We start from the raw sequence: 18,069 nt of genomic DNA, 5'->3' as shown, positions 1-18,069 counted from the left end.
GAACAACTCAAAGAACTTCCAAAGCTGTGTCCTGATCCCAGCTAAAAGAAACCTGGCTGTCACTGGCAGTCTCTCCTGATCTGTTGCGGTGTAGATTTGGGGATCTTCTCCGAATTGTAACAATATCAAACTCTTTTTTAATTTCAGGATTGGTTAATAAATATGATTAAGATAACACGTCCCAAACCACATGTCCTCTGCTCGGCCTCCAACATGTGGAGGACAGATGTGTCTTCCGTGCACAGATGACCCAGTCGGCTGCTCCCCCAAGGCAGGGACCCTGGGAGACGGAGCCCTGAGAGGTCCTGGCAGCCCAGTGGCCCTCTGTGGCCCTGGCCAGGCTGCTGGCCTCCCTGTGACCTGCTCTAGAGAGGAAGGGCCAAGCCCAGGGGGTCTGGGAGTCTGACACTAAGACGATGGAGAGGTGGTGGGATGTGGCGCTGTGCTCACCTGGCTCTTGTCCCTCAGTGTCCGAATTGAGAAGATAAAATTCCCAAACCCACATGCTATACAGAAAGCTCGCAGAATCGTTTCATCATGGAGGCCTGTTACCCCCGCTCAAGAACCAGAATCATAGGACCTTCCCCTCTCAGTGACCTCAGCCCAGGGGGACAGACTAGGTCACTGATAAAGTCAGAGTCTGGAAGAGGGTCCTAGAAAGAATTGTGGAGTTGCCACATAGACTCCTAACCTGGCAGAGGGCAGATTGAGGTTCCTGCTTCTGTTCTGCTACAACTAAGATTTTGGGCAAGTCCTGGCTACACCTGGGCCTCACTTTTCCCATTTCTACAAGGATCTTGAAGAGGCCTTCAGCTGGGACATTCTAAACCAGCCCTGGTCCTCCGAGGTCCCTGGAGGACAAGGAGAAAGCCAGGTCCTGGAGCCCAGGGCAGGGAAGATGGGGCATGCTACTATGCACAGCAGGACTCCAGCTCTGGGGGTGGGAGGCAGCAGGCTCAGAGCCAAGGCTGGTGTGGGTAAGCACCTCTCCCACCCCAACTAAACAGGGCCCTGCCCCCAGAGCAAGGCTTTGGGCCAAGGTAGGAGTGAGCCTCTGTCTTAGCTTTCCCTTGGAGCTAGGAGGGAGGAAGGAGTTAGCCCAGGCCAGGCAGAAGGGCTAAAGGTGCAGAGAGAGGAAGGGCATTCTACCTTAGTGGTAGAATGAATGAATGAGTGAATGAATGTCAGAGAGAGGAGACGGCTTCCCAAACCCATCACAGCAGGCAGGCAGAGGACAGGGCACCTCCCGGAGAGGAAAAAGGCTACTAATGGTCCCTTGGGGAGCCCCAGCTGCTGCAGGGCAGGGGTGGGGTAAATTCTGGCCTCCTGGCAGAGGCGGGAGGGTCTCCTTTCAAGATCACTCCGTTCTCAGAGGCTACTTAGGAGGTCAGGCTCCACCTGAGCTGGATGGGGTCAGGACTGCCTGGTGGAAGAACTCTGTCACTGGCCGCCTGGCCTTCTTTCAGCTGGGGCCCACTGGCCATTGACTGCTGCGTTTCTGGCCCCCTATTACCGCTCAGGCCTTGGCCTCCCTGTAAGACCCCAGGCCTCTCCCCTGCAGAGGAGCCCAGGCTAGCGGGCAGACGCTGCGAGCCCAAGGCTGGCCCGGCCCGGCTGATATGAACCATCTGCGTTGTCTTAGGCCGCCCCTCTGCCCACTGTCCCTCTGAACTCGGCCGGTTCCCGCGGGCCGTTTGATGCCTCGCAGGGTCACAGACCCCCGCACACAAATCACCGCCGCGGGGCTGGGGGTGGGGCGGAGGCGCTGAAACCTAATCCGCAAAGTTTGCTCTGCTGCCGCCGGCTCGCTCCTTCCCTCCTTCACTCGACCACCAACCCCCCTTTCCAAACAAGGCTTATTTTTCTTGCCAAAAAAACAAAGTTGGTATCAAGTGTTTCGAGGGAGAAAGTCTCTCCCCCGCCTGCCCCCGGCCTGGAAGGAAGGGCCAGAGCTGCTGGCTGAGCCCGGGACTGCAGAGGGGGTTCCGGGAGAGCACGGGCGGGAGGTGAGCTCCGGGTTCCCAGGTCCGTTGGTCCCCTTCCCAGCTCCGGCTGGTCCCCATGCCCTGCTTAAGAGCCTCAGACCCGACTGTTTTTGACCCTGCCCTGTCCCCCTGGTTGTCCCCTGCCCAGATGGGGCTCCCTCCTTGGGGCTCTCTGTCCCAGAGTGGCCAGAGAGGGAAGCATCACTTCCTGCCCCTTCTCCCTTCCCATAAAATAGCCCTTGCCTGTCGCTTTTACGAGGTGACACCCTGCTTTCAGCCCGATCCTCCCCACGCCCGGAGCCTGGGCTCGAGAGGGAGGAGACTGCGTGCAGTCAGGCATCTCCGGAGCGCTCCCAGGGCGCACTGGGGTCCCCGGGAGGCTGCCCCGGAGCATAGCCTAAGAGCTTTAAAAGGAGGCCAAAGAGTCGGGTGCATTAGAGACAAATTCCTACGAAGTCCCCCCTCCAGCTCCGTGGACTCTGGGGCTTTGGGTCTGAGATCCTAGAAGCCGGGCGGGAGGTCGCAGGCCTGGTCCTCTGGAGGGGGTAGCGGAGCCCTGGGGGTGCGCGGGTTTCATTTGCTGGGTGTTGGTTTTGCTTTTGGTTTTTTCAGCCTGTGCAGCGACCCGGAGTCGTGCGCCGCGGCTTCTCGACATCCGCGTCTTCCCACGATGCCCGGAGGCGAGCGCCAGCAGCAAAGGTGCGCGCCTGCGGCGCTGGAGTTCTAGTTGTCGGAGCTGGCAGCCAGGGCTCGGGCAGGGAGGCGACGTCGAGGGCCTGGTTGGTGGACCTGCCTGGATCTGGGCGGCCCGAGAGCCGCAGAAAAGATCTGCACACTGTGGGACAGGGGTGGCGGCGGCGGCGGTGGCGAGAATAGAGGCGCCACTGGCCCAGCAGAGAAGCAGGTTTCTGCAGGGGTTGAACAAAGGAATTTGCCCTCGAAGAAAGGGGCCCAGCGAGCGGCCGGGAATGGTCAACTCGCAGGAGTACCAGCATGGCGACATCAGTCCCAGGGATCCAACGAAATCCGCCCCGCGGAGGACCCCAGCCTGGCATCTCCATTCGACCTCTCCCTGCTTCTCAATCCTGCTTTAATGGGGATGGTGGGTGTGCACTACCCAGTGCCACTTTTCCTGGGAAAAGGGGTCAGATGGGGCCTGTGCTCTCCGTCAGTGGAGGCAAAAAATCCCACCAACCTGTATCCTCTGTATCCTGAGTCCTCTGCCCCATTTTCCAGAAGCTGACAATTGAGGCTCCCCCAAAGCAATCCCTTCCCCCACCTTTGGTGCAACGCCTGGCGGGCCCGGGAAACCCTAGGGCGATGGGAAATGAAAGGCACGGGGGGGGGGGGCAGGGTTAGAGCCCCCCTCCTCCCTGCGCCCTCGGAAGGGGTGGAGGGGACACGGTTGTAAGGTGCTCGGCTTCTTTTCTCTGCTTGACATGAATAAGGGGATTAGGACGGCAAGTTTCCGTCGTTCACTCCGTCGGACAAAGGGCCCCGCGGTTTGAGCGGCGCAGCCTCTGATTAAACGACAGAGCCCTGTCACTCAGCACCATCCTAGGTACTTGTGTTCGTGACATAATCTTATTAGAAGATAAAACCAGCGAAATCCTTTTCATAATGAAAAGTTACATTTAATGGCTGCACTCGCCCCCCACTCCCTCCCCGGACCCTGCTCGCCTCCCCCCGTTGCTGTTGGATATGGCTCGCCTGTAATTGGCATTTAAAGCACCAAGTCCGGGAGAAAAACGGGGTTTAGGGTTTTTGTAATCCCCCTAAACTGTCTTTGTTCGAAATCTCCACAGATACAAGTCTGTTAAGAGTAAATATTTGTGGATTGATACAACCCCATTTCCCCCCTGCAAACCGAATCTGAAAAAAAATCCGCCCTCCCGCCGTGGTGCGGCGGGGGCGCCGGAGGGAGGGGGCTGGGTCGGCCCCAGTGTCCGCGCCGGGAACTCGGCTCTCCGGGCGCCTCGCCGCCTCCAGGAGCTGAGGGACTTTGCACATTTCTCAGGCGGGAAAAAGGTCTTAGACTCTTTTTTTCAATTTTCTATTCCCTCGATAAACAAACCTCCCGATCTCGCCGCTTTGGGGCCTGCCCGAGGGGGTCGATCGGAGGGCTTGGGGAGGGGCGAGGGCTTTGCTCAATTCCGAATGAAAATGCGAACTCTCTCCACCAGCCTTGCTCCCTACCAGAGGGTTTAAGTGGCTCGGAGGGAACTCCTGGGCCGCGGGAGGCCCCGCCCTGCAGAGCTCCCCGAGTCCAGCCCAGGAGAACGCCCGCTGCCGCCAAGGGCCCCCGCAACGACAAAGAGCCCGAAGGCTGCCGCGGGGGCCCCGGGCTCCCGGCTCCAGTCCAGCCCGTCCCGGGATCGGATTCCTTCATAAATCAGCGGCTGGGTGAAAGGGCTGCGCTTTAGAAAGGGCAGGACCATGTGCGCGTATTAGAGCCCGCGGTTCCCAAATCCGGGCTAAACCCCTGGTGACACCGAAATTCATCAACCGCCGCGGGCGCCCGCGGCTCGGCCAAGGAGCCCGGGAGCCAAGGAGCCTGTGCACGGCGCTGCCCCACTCGAGAGTAAAGGAGAACGAGGAGCAGGAACCCTCCGAGAGGTGGGCCTGGAGGAGAACGCGGGTGGAGACCGCTGAGAGCCGTCCCGCCCGCGCGCCGGAGAGGGGGCGCTGAAGGAAGCTCCCCGCCCGGAGAAAGGCAGTTATTCTAACCTTTTTCCTTCCCTGGCAAGGACTGGCCTTACTGGGGGCGTTCCGGCGGGAAAAGGGCAGTGACCCACCCACCCCCACCCCGTGCACACACCCACCCACCCACCTTCCAAGCTGGGTGCTCTGGGGAGAATCACGACCGTCCAAAGTGGGAATCTGGGGCTTCCGGAAGATCAGGAGTGAGGAGGGTGGCTCCCATCCGCTTTGGGAGTTAGACCCGCAGGGGGGAGAATCTGCTACAGAGTAACTTCGGATCTGAGGGAAGTGACTTAACTCCCTCAGCCTGGGTTTGCTCACCTATACATGGAGCTAGAGCAAAAAAGGTCAGTGCACGTGCAGGCACTCGAGAAACACCCATTCCTTTCCTTCTAGGTGCACTGCCATGGCCTGCCCCTCTGGGGTTAGTAAGGCTCTGCTCCTGCCACTGCACATCTACACTGGCCACGCTCAAGAATCTGTTGGGGAAAATTGGGGACTTACGTGCCTCAGGAGTAACGGGGGCCCATCCACAGGCTGCTGACTGCCTGCCTGCCTCCAAGGACCAGCTTCTGACGGCCAGACCTGCCCCATTCCTCTTGCAAGGAAAAAATTCAAAAACACCAGCCCAGACCCGGGTGAGGAGCAAGAGGGTGGGCAAAGCTGCTCCAGGAGGCCTGCTTAGGAGGCTGTACTCTCTGGGCCTCCCCCTCAGGGCAAACAATGCATTCCTGCCAGGCAGGGAGCCTCCGGCTTACTTCCCAGGCAGGCAGGAAGGAAGGAAACATACATAGACTGAATGCCGAACGTAGCCTGGCATCTTTGGGTTTGTTTCACTTTCCTCTGAGCAACCCCGTGAGACTGGAATTATCACCCCTATTACACAGAGAAAGAAACTGAAGCTTGGGAAGAGGCACCAGCTTTCCTAAATGCCCTTGGCCTGTGTCACTGGGAGCCAGAGACATTTTCGATCCAGACCTGTTAATTGCAATCTTGCTGTTTCCTTTGAGAGAATGTGCCCCACTCAGAGGGCCCTCCTTTTAGAGGAGGTGGCCCCAGAGCACCGTGGTCCTCTCCATCTCCACAGGCTCGGGCAACTCCAGGCCTGGGCGGGTGCCCACACCCAGGCAGCCCAGCAACTATGGCAATTCCGGAGTCACATGACAACAGTCACTGAGTCCCGGAGGAGAGCAGGAGGCGGGAGGGGGGGAATGGCAGTCACACCCAGCTCATCTGGACAGTGCAGCTCCTCCCCTCTCACCATCGTCGCTGCTGCAGCACCAGCAGAGGCACCTGGGGGTGGGGAGGCACCCCTGGCAGCACAGTGTTCCAGCATGCTCACTCATCTTCCTGCACCTAGCCAGCTGCTCGGTGGTCTCCTGACTCCTGTCGGGCACCCCTGTTGCTCTGGGAAGCCTTCAGGACCCTCCCCGCTGGCAACCACCTCACAGTTCCCAAGGAAACCTCTCACAGCACGGCCGGCTAGGAAGCAGCAAACATCTTTGTTTCTTCTGGAACCAGATTCCAGGAACCGGGTTTTTCCCCCCAGTTCACCAAGTGCCAGGCCAGCCAGGTGCTCCGCCATCAGCCGGCGCACTTGGTCCAGGTCTGGGCCTGGCTCCCAATTGTGACAAAGCCCCCTCCCCCCAGACCCCTATACTCCCCCACCTCCCTTCAGGGCTCCAGGGTCCACCAGGCAGGTCCAGCAGCTGCCAGTCAAGAAGCTGAACAGAAATGGATACAACATTGCCCCAGGAATAACAAAGGAAGGGCCCACGCAGAAATTTATTTGTACTGATCAGGCGAGGGCAAGGTAAAGGGCAGCGAGGAAGTGCTGTCAGCCAGGCCTGAAACTCAAGAAAGTTGCCATTCGGAGCACAGTGGCCCCTTATACCCCTCCACTGCCAACACTGCAGTAGTTAAAGCAAACACAGGCCCTTCACTGCCCCGTCAGTTACACCTTCCCCCCAAAATTACACAAACTTTGAAAGATTTTTCTGAGAGAAGATGGATGCTTCAGGCGACTTGAGGTCAAGGCTAGGCTGTTTAAAGTATATTATTAACAAATAAACATTTTACTGCACACACAAAAAAAAAGAGAGAAAAAAAAAAAGGGAGAAAAACTCTATAGGCCACCGGGGAACCAAATCATGTTGCTTTTGGCTTCAAATGACAGGAGACATTTATGACATGAATGGAGAACACCAGCCGGTCGATGAAATGGCAAACGTCTGCCACTTTGCTTCCTCTGCCTTCGTGAATCAACTTTTTCAAATATGGTTTTCAGCCTTGCCTTCCCCTCAATACCACCGCCTCCCCACTTCTGACTGCAGTGGCAATAAATATATATAATTTTGGTTTTGCTCTCTGCTGCCATCAGCACAGAATCTGGGGGTTGGAGAGGGCTGGGTCAGCCAGAGAGCCAAGGGCCTTGGGTCCTCCTGCACCCTCAACTGACTGACAGCTCACAGCAACTCCTTGGATGAGTGGACCATCCCTCTCTTCTTCCCTCCCCTAAAGCTGGGGCCTGACTGTGGTGTCCAACAAATTGGAAGTTATAACTCATGTCATTGAGAGTATCCTCCATCCCTCCACCTAACTAACGCCAAAGTAGGACCGGGTGGTTGTGAGTGTGTGTGTGTGTTTTCCCTTTTCTGTTTTAAAAACCTCACAGCTGCAGGGTAGAGGAAGTTCCCTGGGGAAGCACTGCCAGCTTTCATGGACCAAAAATACCTCTTTGGGCTGGAGGAGCCTTCTGACTGCCCAGGCTGGTGTCTCTCACCTGAAAAACATACAAATCCTTGGATCTCTCCCTCACACACCCCCTCTTCTGACTCTCCCCTGCAGCTTCGGAGATGTTGGTTGAGCTTTATTTTCTGTCGTTTGAGTCACAAAAACAAATGAGCGTGAACAGTTTTCCAAATATTAAATTATATTATTGTGTGCTTTTCCAAGTTATATGCAGATCAGGGAGATTCCAATTGTTCCCCAGGGGAAAGATCTTTGCTTTAGTCCAACCTCCACCCCCCAAGGAGAAACAGGCCAGCACACCAGGCCCACCCTGATGCCTGCCCTTCCTGCAAATGCACAGTGGGCATTTGTTTTCACTCATGTAATCAGAAGCTTTTCTGCCTCTCTAGAAGAGGAGGAGAGGATACTGGATCCCATGAAGTGTGAGACATTTACTGAAACCTCCCCACCCCCACCCAGGTACCTTGTGTAATCCTCACAACCACCCTGAGAAATTATATCATCACCCCCACTTTGCTGATGGAGAACATGGGGCTCAGAGATGGGCAGCCACTTGGCTAAGATCACACAGCTACTGCGTGCTGGGGCTGGGAGGTGAACCCAGGTCTGTCTCACACTGTCCCACTCAGGAAAAGGGAATGGTTTTCCCAGGGTATCCCTCATCTTCCATGCACAGAGGCTTATGGCAAGCCTAGCATGCCAGCTGCCCCCCTCTCTGGCATGGAACCCATGGGCAGTTTGGTGTGTGGCCTTGGAGACAAGGCATTCCTTGCCACGCTGATGGTGATAAAGTAACAACAATAATTTCCAGAGTATTAACAACATGCCAGGCAAGATGCCAGGTCCTTTGGGGCATGTTAATGTCCAATCCTTATAAGAATACTTTCCCCCGGGTGGCTATGTCCCCCATTTTACAGAAGAGGCTCAGGGAGGTGTCAAGGCTCTGTGGTCCTAAGCCTGGCTCCAATGCACAGACAGGAGGGAGCTGAGGGTCACCAATCACATACCCCAGAGGAGATCCTCACAGCCTGCTTCCCCCACTCGAGAAAAACCCAGCAAACAGATTAGGCTATACCAGCCCAGAGCCTAGGGAATACAGGGTGAGCCGGGAGTCAGCTGTGAATAATGCCCCTGTTCAGCAGCGGAGAACTGCAGCCTCAGGAAGGCCTTTGGTTACCCTTCCGCCTACAGCCAAGGTGCTGGGGTTAAATGCAGAGGGGCCCTCCCAGGAGCCAGAGGGTCCCCAGACTTGGGCTGGCAGAGTGAGCCTTTCAGCCCTTAGATCTCCAGGAAGAGCACTACGGAGGCCTTTTAATAAGGGAAAGCGCTGGCTCTTCCTTCCAAGGAAACCCACTTCCAGGACAGGCCCTCTGGCCCAGGCTGTGGGCAGGGGTGTCTGCAGCTCTGAGTTGGTCTGATGGGGGCCATGCCAGCTGGGGTACCCACTGGTGGAGGGGATGCTGCTGGTAACTGGCACCCTACAGCAGGGCCTAAGGGAGGTCGCCCAAGCTGGGAGAAGCAGCAGCCAGGAAAGGCTGGGGCCTGACTTTGCTCTACCCGTGCGCCACACCCGCTGCTCCGAGGAGAGGTGAGCCTCCCAGGAAGGCCTTTCCCGGTGTAAACACTTCCCAGGAAAGGAATGTGCTGGGAAGAGCGGGGTTGGGCCACTGGAGCCGCAGCCAGCTGGGGTAAATTTAAAAGAAAAAAAGAAAATCACCCCAGGACTCAGACGGCTTTTTGTGAAACTCAATCAAAGCTTCGCTGCCCCACTCCTGCTGCAGTGGGCGCATCCTACCTGGGCAGGCGAGGCCCAGGGGACCGGCGCGGGCTCGGCGGCGGAGAGGCGAGGCCGCCCGGGAAGGCCCCGTGGCAGAAGGGCGCCGCCAGCCCGGGACGCCGAGGTAGGCGCAGGGCGCACGCAGGCTCCGGCTCGCGCACACCGACGAGGCTCGGGTCGCCAGATCTGGGAGCTGTCTTACAAGCGATTAGGCTCCATTTTGTGACAGATTTTTGGACTCTCCACCGACCCTCCCCCCTTCCGGAGCCTCCTCCCGGAATTCGCCACCTCCTCGGGATAGAAAGATAGAAACCCTTTCCAGACGAGCGACAGACGGCAAGAAAAGAGAGTTACATAATTCTATTTGGCCAAGCGGCGAAGAAAAAAAAATGAGGAGGGGTATTTATGTTGTCATTTTTTAAAAAATGCGTTCTCCGGTGAAGGAAGGAGAGAGGTGTTCGTGATTTTGCGTTTGGAGGCCGCGTTTCCTCCCGGTTTCTAACCGGGTTTTCTGTCCGAGAAGGAGCTCGGGCTGCTGAGGGGCCAGAGGCTCGGGCACAGGAGAACGATACGATGATTTTTTTTTTTTCCCCTGAAGGAGCCCCCGAAAAACACGTACTGAGAAAAAGGAGACTTCGAGTTATGCGTGAAAATGCCCAAATGCCGTGGCCTGCGCTCCACTTTGCAGGTCCAGGACGTGCGGGTGGATTTTATCAAATGCTATTAAATGCGCCCGAACGTCAATTAATCACCCCCGTGGTGCGTAAAATAACGCTGTGCCTCTGGGTCTGTGTCCCGGATCTTTAAAACAAATCGAAAGGAGGAAGAGGCGCTTAATAAAAATAGCAATCTCTTTCCAAGGACCGAGCCCAGCAACTCCTATCGAGACGAAGAAACATTTTTCAAAAGTTATGGCGGGGGTGTGTGTTAATTTCCCAATACCGCTGACGCACAAACTCCACAAAATTGAGAAGGCACGTTTCTGCGCCCACTTGCCTGGATTCTCGTCTGAAAAGCATTTACGCACAGATGCAATAAATATGCATCTGCGATCCTCAAAGAAAAAAATAAATCGTGAAATACATTTTTACTGTGCAAAGAACATCGCTTCCCAGTGAGCCCCCGCCTGCGTTTCTGCGCTGGCTCTCGCAGAGAAAAGCTGATGCGAGATCCGACTGGGTATTTGTCCCCAGAATTGTCTTGATAACAACAATCCCCCTTCAGCCCCCAACTGGCCAGCCTAGTGCAGATACCTAATTGGCATTATTGGAAGAAAGGGTGGGGGTCGAAAGAGGAAGGCACCGTGAGAGGCATGAATAATGCCCGCCTGCTGCCCTCAGGACCTAGACTCGAGCTGGAGATTCGCCCTGAACCAAAATTATCCCGCAAGCACACCCCTACTGCACAGAGGGAGAAAGCTCTTAGGCGCCTTTTTTTCTTTTTTAAACAAACATACTTTCGGCAAAGCAATAGCTGTTTAATGTTTAATTGTTTTGTAAAATGAGGGAGTTGGCCATTCAGCTTTAAGGGATCATCCAGCTCAAAATTTGTGACTTTACAATTCTGCGCTCTGAAGAACCAGGGGGGCATCCTCTCCTTGTTTTAAGGAAAAGCTCTGTAAATGACTGAGGGGTGGGGAGGAGAGACTGAGCAGATATGTACAAGAGGTTGGAAAGAGTCTTTACAAAATGTAAAAAGATTTTTTTTCAAAAAATTGCACAAATGACTCGGAGGCCCATTTCCAGTTTTCTGGGCCTCCGGCCCGCACGTGTTAAGTAATCCAGGCTGAGCTGTGCGGGGAGTGGCACTGCCACAACCGCGCTCGGGGTCAGGCAAACAGAGCAAGGCGAGGGGTGCAGGACAGCAGGATGTGTGTGGACTTGAGGCCGGTGAGCCCTGCTGAGGGGCCAGCCCCAAGCCTCCAATCACATCTACCCCAAACTACTTTCTTCGCTTTATGCTGCTGTACGCCTGCCTGTGGCTGAGCTGACCGGTGGCCTCACTTTCTCCTGGAAGTAGAATCATATCAGTCCGGGGCACAGCACAAACACGATCAATGGCAGTGTGCCTAACCTGGGGTGGTCCAGAGGGGGAGGTCTCTGGGACCACAGAAGAGCTGACTCTGAACAGGGTCCCAATTCCTGCTCTCAGTGCCCCCCAGCTGGCAGGAAGAGCAAGGCAGAAAAAGCAGCTCCTGCTGGGCCCCCAGACCAGGGGAGCATAGTCAGAATAGGTGCTAGCGTAGGGCTCACACAGAGACTTCTGAAGTAGAACCCGATGCCCTCTCAAGGGCTCTGGCCTGCAGTCCCACCTAGTTCCAGGTCTCAGCCAAGCTGCTCCACTTCCCATCAGGGCCTGGATTTAGCGACAGTCCCTGGGCAGAGCAGGTAGGCTGCACTTACTACCAAGCACTGGCAGCCCAGCCTTTTCCCAGAGGCTTGGGCACACACAGCCCCCTCTGAGGCCCAAACCACTCGAGCAGCCTACCCACCCTACAGCCCCATCTGAAACGGTTTTCTGGGCTTCGCTAGAAAGTTCTCACAGGCACCCACTTGTCTCCAAATTGCTGCCCTGGGCATCCCCACACCCCTCTTCCTGGTATTGCTCCTCTCTGCCTCCCTCGTAATCACACTGTGAGGCACAAAACTTCAGAGGGTCAAAAAAAAAAAACAAAAAAAAAAACAAAACCTGGATCTACTCTTATCTGCCAGGAGCCCCCTGCCAGACAAACCCAAGTCTCAGCTAAAAGCAAAAGTCAGTAGGTAGGTAGGGCTCAGCCCACAGTTTCTGGCCTCAACGCTGAGGCTTGGGCTGCGCCAGGGCGGAGCAAGCCACCCCTCCCCAACACATACACATGGCAAGAAAGAAGGGCTACTGGGGAAGGCTGACTTGGTCAGCTCCTCACCCCATGGGGAACCCAGGTTGTGGTTTCCCACCTCTTAAGGTCCTCTTCCTAGACAGCTTCTCCAGCCAACAATAACTATACGAGCAAAATTCCCGCATGGAACGGTTTGGGGAGAATGCACACCCTTTTCTCTCCATCAGGGACTGAAAGTGCAGCAGGGAGCCTGGCAGGAAGGGGCATCCCTGGCTGCTTGGGCACTTCAGCACCCCGCCATTCCACCTCTTTGCTTCAAGAATCCCAAACCAACACAAACCCTGCCTTTGGGCTGGGGAAGCACACCGCCAGTGCCCGGCTCCCTAAAGCACTGCTTTCGTTTGAAAACCAATTCTCGGTCCCCAATGCAGGCCTCAGTGAAGCCAGCCCCTGTCCCACGACCGCAGCATCGTACCCCCCAGTCGGCCCAGGGCCTTGTCCCGCACCCCGACTGAGCGGCCCAGCACAGGTTTCCCGGACAAAGGATGGCAATAGGGGCTGCCGGAGGGTCCCGGCCACCCCACCAGTGTTGGCCGGGCTGGGACGGCTCTGCCCTGCCGGGAGACGCGCAACCCGCGGAGTTCTCGGAGCTGACGGGCCCAGCGGCGCGCAGGGCCGGCGGCAGGGCGGACGCGGGCCCGACCTGGCAGGGGGGCGGCCGCGCTGGAGTGCCGTGCGGCTGCGGGAAAGGAGGAGGACGAGAGGCGCTTACTGTTGGTAGTCTTGTTTGCAGTACAGTTTCCGATCCCGGAAGTAGCAGCTGGTGGTGAGGGCTTGCTGACACGCCGCGCACTGCAAACACTCCTCGTGCCAGGACGACTCGTTGACTCGCATCAGGAAGCGGTCGGAGATGGGCCGCTGGCAGCCCTCGCAGACGGCGGGATGCGGGCAGTCGGAGCCTGCAGCGCACAGGACGAGAGCCGGGCCGTCAGCGCCGACCAGCCCGGCCCAGCGTCCCGATCGCGCGGTGCCCGCAGCTCCGGCCCCAAAGGCGAAGGCAGCCCGGGACCGCCGTCCGCCGCCTGCGCTTCCCCAGCCGCCGCGCCAGGGGCCGGGCAGCCTCAGCTAGTTCGTCCCAGTCGGCGGACTCCGCCGCGGAGAGGCCGCGGGCCTGGAGCCTCAACTCGGCGCTGCGCGCTCCCCTTCTCCGGAGATCCGGCGCTTGGTGATAATACATATGAGAACGAGCACGGCGCGGGGCAGCCGGCTGGGACCGAGACAGGAGAGGTGAGGCTTAGGCGCCCGCTGGCTGACACGCCCCACGGTGGCGTTCGTTGTTTTCTCTCCCTCATCTCCCCAAAATCTGTGGTTTAGGTGACCCAGGGAACATTTCCCTCTTAGAGACTCCCTCTCCCCAAGTGACCTGGCACCACTCTCAAGCTTGCCAAGGTGACAACTTGAGTCCTCCATCACCCCTGCCACCCGCCTCCTACCTCTCGCCCGGAGTGGCAGCTCTAGAACTGAGGCCCGGTGAGGATGGGGGGTGGCGGCTGGAGCTGTCCTGTCCTCGCTCCTCCTAGGTGGTGTCCCTGCATACCTCTGTCCCCTCAGGATGCCTGTCTAGGCGTGCCTGCCTGTTGCCCCTCTGGTGATCACTCCAGGAGTTTTCTCTCTGTGTCCCCCACGCCCCCATGTTCTAAAAACCACTGTCTTTATCCGTTGGCCTGGACCCCTGTGTCCACCTCGGGACGAGGCCCCTGTCCCCTGCCCGTGACCACTCGGGCGTTCCGACCCCGCACTCACCCAGCAGCACCCCCAGAGTGGCGGTCCCGGGGCGCAGGGCGTGCTCCTCCATCTTGATGCCGTCCAACATCTTAGCGCAGTCCGTCTGCCCGCGAGGGAAGCACCTCTCCAGCGATTCGGGACCTGTTGCTATATCCATGGGACGCGGGGCGCGCTGCGGGCCCCGCCGGCCAGGGTGCTCGCCCGCCCGCCCGCCTGCCGGCTCGCCGCCGCCGCGGCGGCCCGGGAGCCGGGGAGGCGCGGCCCCCGCGGGTTTGGGGCTGCGGCTGGGGCCGCCGGCTGTCCCCGGCGAGCGCGGAGCGGCGACGCGCTGGCCCCGGGCCCCGGCGTCGTGCGGGCGGGCCGGGGCGGCTGCAGTCCGCGCCGCGCTCTCCCGAGCACTCGTAGCCACGCGCGCCGGCTCCTCTGTCACCTGCTTGTCAGCCCCGGAGCCGGGCTGCAGCGGCGGCGGCAGACGGAGCCGCGGGGAGGAGACGGCGGCGGCAGCGGCAGCGGCAGCGGCGGCGGGCGGGGGAGGGGGGGTGCAGGGGCGGCCTCGCGGGCTGCGGGGGGGGGGCGCGGGCGGCGCTGCGGGGTCTCGGGCGGGGCGCAGCGGGCCGCGGGGTTCCAGGCGCGCTCCCCGCACTACTCTAGTGCCATGGTGCGCCCGAGGAGCCGCTCGGTTTAGAGCTGGAGCTGGCGGCGGAGGGATACTCCGGCCGGGAGCCGCCTCACCCCTCCTCAAACTTCCTGACATTTGAACTCATTGGTGCGCCTCGTATCCCTACGCCGGGATGAGCCGGAGGCTCCACGTCAAATAGTGCCGTCGCTGCCCCCCCGTTCCCCACGGGAGGGCTTCCCGCGCCCCCGGCGTGCGCCCAGCGCCGTGCCCGGCCCCGAGTGCGGGCCCGGGAGCCCCGGCCAGGCCGAGCGCCCCGCTGGCCCCTCGCAGAAGTTTGGGTCACCTTCGAAACAAATCCTTCTGCCCCACCCCCTTGAAAAACTGATTTGGGAGTTGGGGAATGAAGGCTTTCTTTTTTTCTTTCTCGCCTTCCTTATTATTAATATTTTGTAAAGCTTCAGCGCTAAGAGGAGTGGCCCTGAGCGAGGCCAGACTGCACGGACGGCGGGGAGCGCAGCGGCTCCACCAGGGGACGGCGCCGGCCGGGAGTGGCCGCCCGGGGCCCCCGACTGTCGGCCGAGGTAGGTCGCACCAGGCTGAGTTGGCGTCCCCCGGGTGGCGGCGCCTTCCCGGAGCCGGTTTGGTCCGTGGAGAGGGCTGGCTGCCGGGACCGAGGGACGCGGACTGGCAGGAGGGGAGGACTGCTGGCTCAGGATTTACCCAAGTCCTGGCCCGGGGAGAGGGGGATTTGGCTCCAGATTTGGGGTGTGGGTCCGGGAAAGCGTCAGGCGTGGCAGAGATTGGGTGGAGAGGTGAGCGAAGATCCCGGAAGGGCCTCGGGATCAAGGATGGGAACACTGGGAAGGCAAGAAAGGTGAGGCCCGGTTTCAGGCGACCTAGAGTTTAGAGAATGATTAGGTGTGAGAAAGGGATCGCGGGTACGGGTGGGGGCAATGGACGAGAACCTGGCCTCACAGGATTGGGAGTGAGGGCCATGGGTAGAGAGTGGTGGCTCCAGGGTCGCGGACTGAAGGCCCTGGAAGATGTGCGTTGGGCTGCTCGAAGGAAACCGGATTGATCGCTGGGATAGGCGACCTTTGGTGGCGGAGGGACCCTGCCGGGGTCGGTAGGCCGTGCCCGGCGGGGACAGGGCCCTGGCCAGCCTGGGCAGCGTGGGCCTCGGCACTGGGGAACGAAAGGCCGGAGAGACCAAGCGGCCGAGTCCAGCGCCCGCCGGGCCTGGCACCCATCGGGCCAGGCACCCGCGCTGGGTACGCAGGCCGCTGCGTCGGCTGCAGTGCACCGCGCCCGGGCCGGCTGTGTCTTCGGCCTCCGGGGTCCCCATGGAGTCGCGGCTCGCCCGGGAGCAGGGGGGCCGATGCAGCCCCGAGGCAGGACCAGATTGACCCTGCGAGCCGCTGCGGGGCAGCCCGGGCCCCTCCCGGAGCGGAGCATTGGCGCGGAGCGGGGCGGGGGCGGAGGGCAAGGGAGGCGGGTCCCCTGACCCCGCTGGAGGCGAGAGGGCGGATCGGATTTGGAGCCTGCGGGAGGCTTGGTCAGAAGTGGCCCCCTGTGCCGCGGGGCCCCGCGGAGGGGCCCGGCTTTGTGGAGGATTAGAAGCTCCCGCCCCAGCCCAGTACCTGCGTGTGTGTCGGTGGGTATCTGTGTGTGTGTCTGTGCATGTGGATGCTCCCGCCCCGGAGGCTCTTCCATGTCCATGCACCCGTGTCTCTGTGCACACACAATTTTGCTGCGTCCCTGCGACTGTCTGGGCTCCGAGTGGCTCCGAGTGTGTGAATCTGTGTCCCCAGCATCCGTGTGTGTGTTTGGATGTGAATCTGCTGGGCCTTACATGCCTCCATCTCTTCCGTGTTTTTGTAGGTCTTTGTGTGTGTCCCTGTGTCTGTCACTCTATGCGGGTGCCACGGTCTTTGTATGTCTTTCATCCTCCGTATTGTGTCTGGGATCCTTTTCTGTTTATGTGTCTTCGTGTCACCTTTGTGTGTCTTTGTGTACCTCCGAGTTTCCGAATGATTCTGTGTGCTCGTGTGTCCCACAGTTTTGTTTGTGTGTGTGTCTTTGTGTCTCCGTGCGTTTCTTGGCGTCTTTGTATCCAGGACGGTGATAAGTAGATGTGGAGTTTCTCTCACACGCCCTTGGTCCCCTGTCCTTGCGCAGCCTGGAAACCCCAGGCCTTGAGCTCCCGAGGCTGGGCCTGGGCCTGGGCCGCCCTCTCCGGGCATCCGGGACGGGGGCTCGGCAGCTGCCGGGAGAAGCCCGGCGGACGAGTCTCCGGCGCGCAGAGCCGGGCGGCGCAGAGCCCGGCGCAGGGCTGGCGGACCGATCGGGCGCATTCTGCCCTCTGCTGGCAGCGCTCCATTCTTGCACCCTCTGTCGGGCGACTGCCTGCAGGCGAGAGGGTCCATGTTCCAGGCCCAGATTGATCCTCTCTTCTCCTTCAGAGCGCACTTAGGAATCCTCTTCCATCGCTTAGGAATCCTATTCCATCACAGGCCCTGCAGACCCACCCCAGACTCCAAATTCCCGGTACAGCGTTCCATCCCCCTGCCCCTGTTTCCCACTCCCCACCTTCCATGTGCCAGGCCTCTTCTCCACACTTCTCTTCTCCCCTTTGGCGGAATGGGGGCCTCTGTGGCCCGGCCTCTGAGGCTTCTCTGACTCCCTGGCTGGCGTTCAGAGTCGTCGAGACTGCCCAGGGTCGCATTCCCAGGCCGCCCAAAGGCCGGGTCTCCAGGCAGAAGGACGTGCAGGCGGTCCCCTCGGATGCCACGGTTCATCTGTCCTGGGGCGCACAGAATCTTGGCATGTCACCCCGTGCCCCTGCCGGCGTCACGGCCCACACCACCAGGGCCTACATCAGGAGGGCCAAGGCAGGTGCTCAGAGCTGCCCGCAGCTGCCGAGGTGCGGGGCTGGACCCAGGCAGCTGGCTGCTCTCTCTGGTCTGGAAGTGGGGCTGCTCAGGCCACGAACGTGGGGTCCCGGCTCCTCGTCCTCCCCGCTCACTGTGCATTAACCCCCCCACCCACCCCCACTCTGGATCAACCCATAGGTCCTGTTCCTTGCCCTCTGTCCCGGCTCCCCGGTCCCTCATTCCCCCAGCTGAGTCGGCGGCGTCCCGGCTCCTTCGCACACGCGCTCAGACGCCCCAGGTCTCTTTCAAGCAGCACAGTCGTGGCTCCTGCACCTCCCGACTGCTTCCCCTGCTGAAAACGTGGCAGACTGAATGGTAGAAACAGGGCCTAGGCCCGAAGTCGGGTACTGCCCACAGGCGGCGAGTGGCATCTTGCTCCGCCCGACGGGAGCCGGTGTGATCCAGGACCTGCCGATTCCCCAGGGCAACCTCAGGCGCTCCGGGCGATCCGGGATTCTCTCTGGCTCGGACTAAAGCGTCAGAAACAGCTTCAGATTTTCTCCACCTAAGGAAGACCGAATTGGCTGTTTGGAATCACTTGGGAAGAAGCAAGATCTGAGATGGAAGCTCTAGGGCGGGAGTCAGCTCCCCCAATTCTGCAGACGCCTCATCTCCACTGAGCCCTTCCCTGTGCCTCCTTGCTCCTTTCCGTAGGGCTTTGCACTCCCGAAGCCTGCCTTCGCTACCAGCGGCCCACAGGC

At 59.5% G+C, this 18,069-nt stretch overlaps 1 protein-coding gene across 3 annotated transcripts in view; it reads right to left on the bottom strand.

The window, feature by feature from the left end:
* Positions 1-14,264, bottom strand: part of LMX1B (LIM homeobox transcription factor 1 beta) — an 84,186-nt gene extending 69,922 nt beyond the window's left edge. For 2 of the 3 annotated variants that reach the window (XM_036854439.1, XM_036854440.1), the window contains exons 1-2: positions 13,835-14,264; positions 12,804-12,990 (exon numbers count right to left, since the gene is read on the bottom strand). In XM_036854439.1, coding sequence (XP_036710334.1) covers positions 12,804-12,990; positions 13,835-13,973 — 326 coding nt within the window. In that variant the 5' untranslated portion in view covers positions 13,974-14,264. Of the gene's footprint in view, positions 1-12,803; positions 13,299-13,834 lie in introns of all 3 variants that reach the window. The other variant, XM_036854441.1, reaches the window with a different exon arrangement.
* Positions 14,265-18,069: the final 3,805 nt, after the last annotated feature.

The sequence above is a fragment of the Balaenoptera musculus genome, chromosome 6 (assembly GCF_009873245.2).
Source record: "Balaenoptera musculus isolate JJ_BM4_2016_0621 chromosome 6, mBalMus1.pri.v3, whole genome shotgun sequence".
In the NCBI taxonomy this organism is placed as follows: Eukaryota; Metazoa; Chordata; class Mammalia; order Artiodactyla; family Balaenopteridae; genus Balaenoptera; species Balaenoptera musculus.
This window is presented reverse-complemented; position numbering and strand designations above follow the sequence as displayed.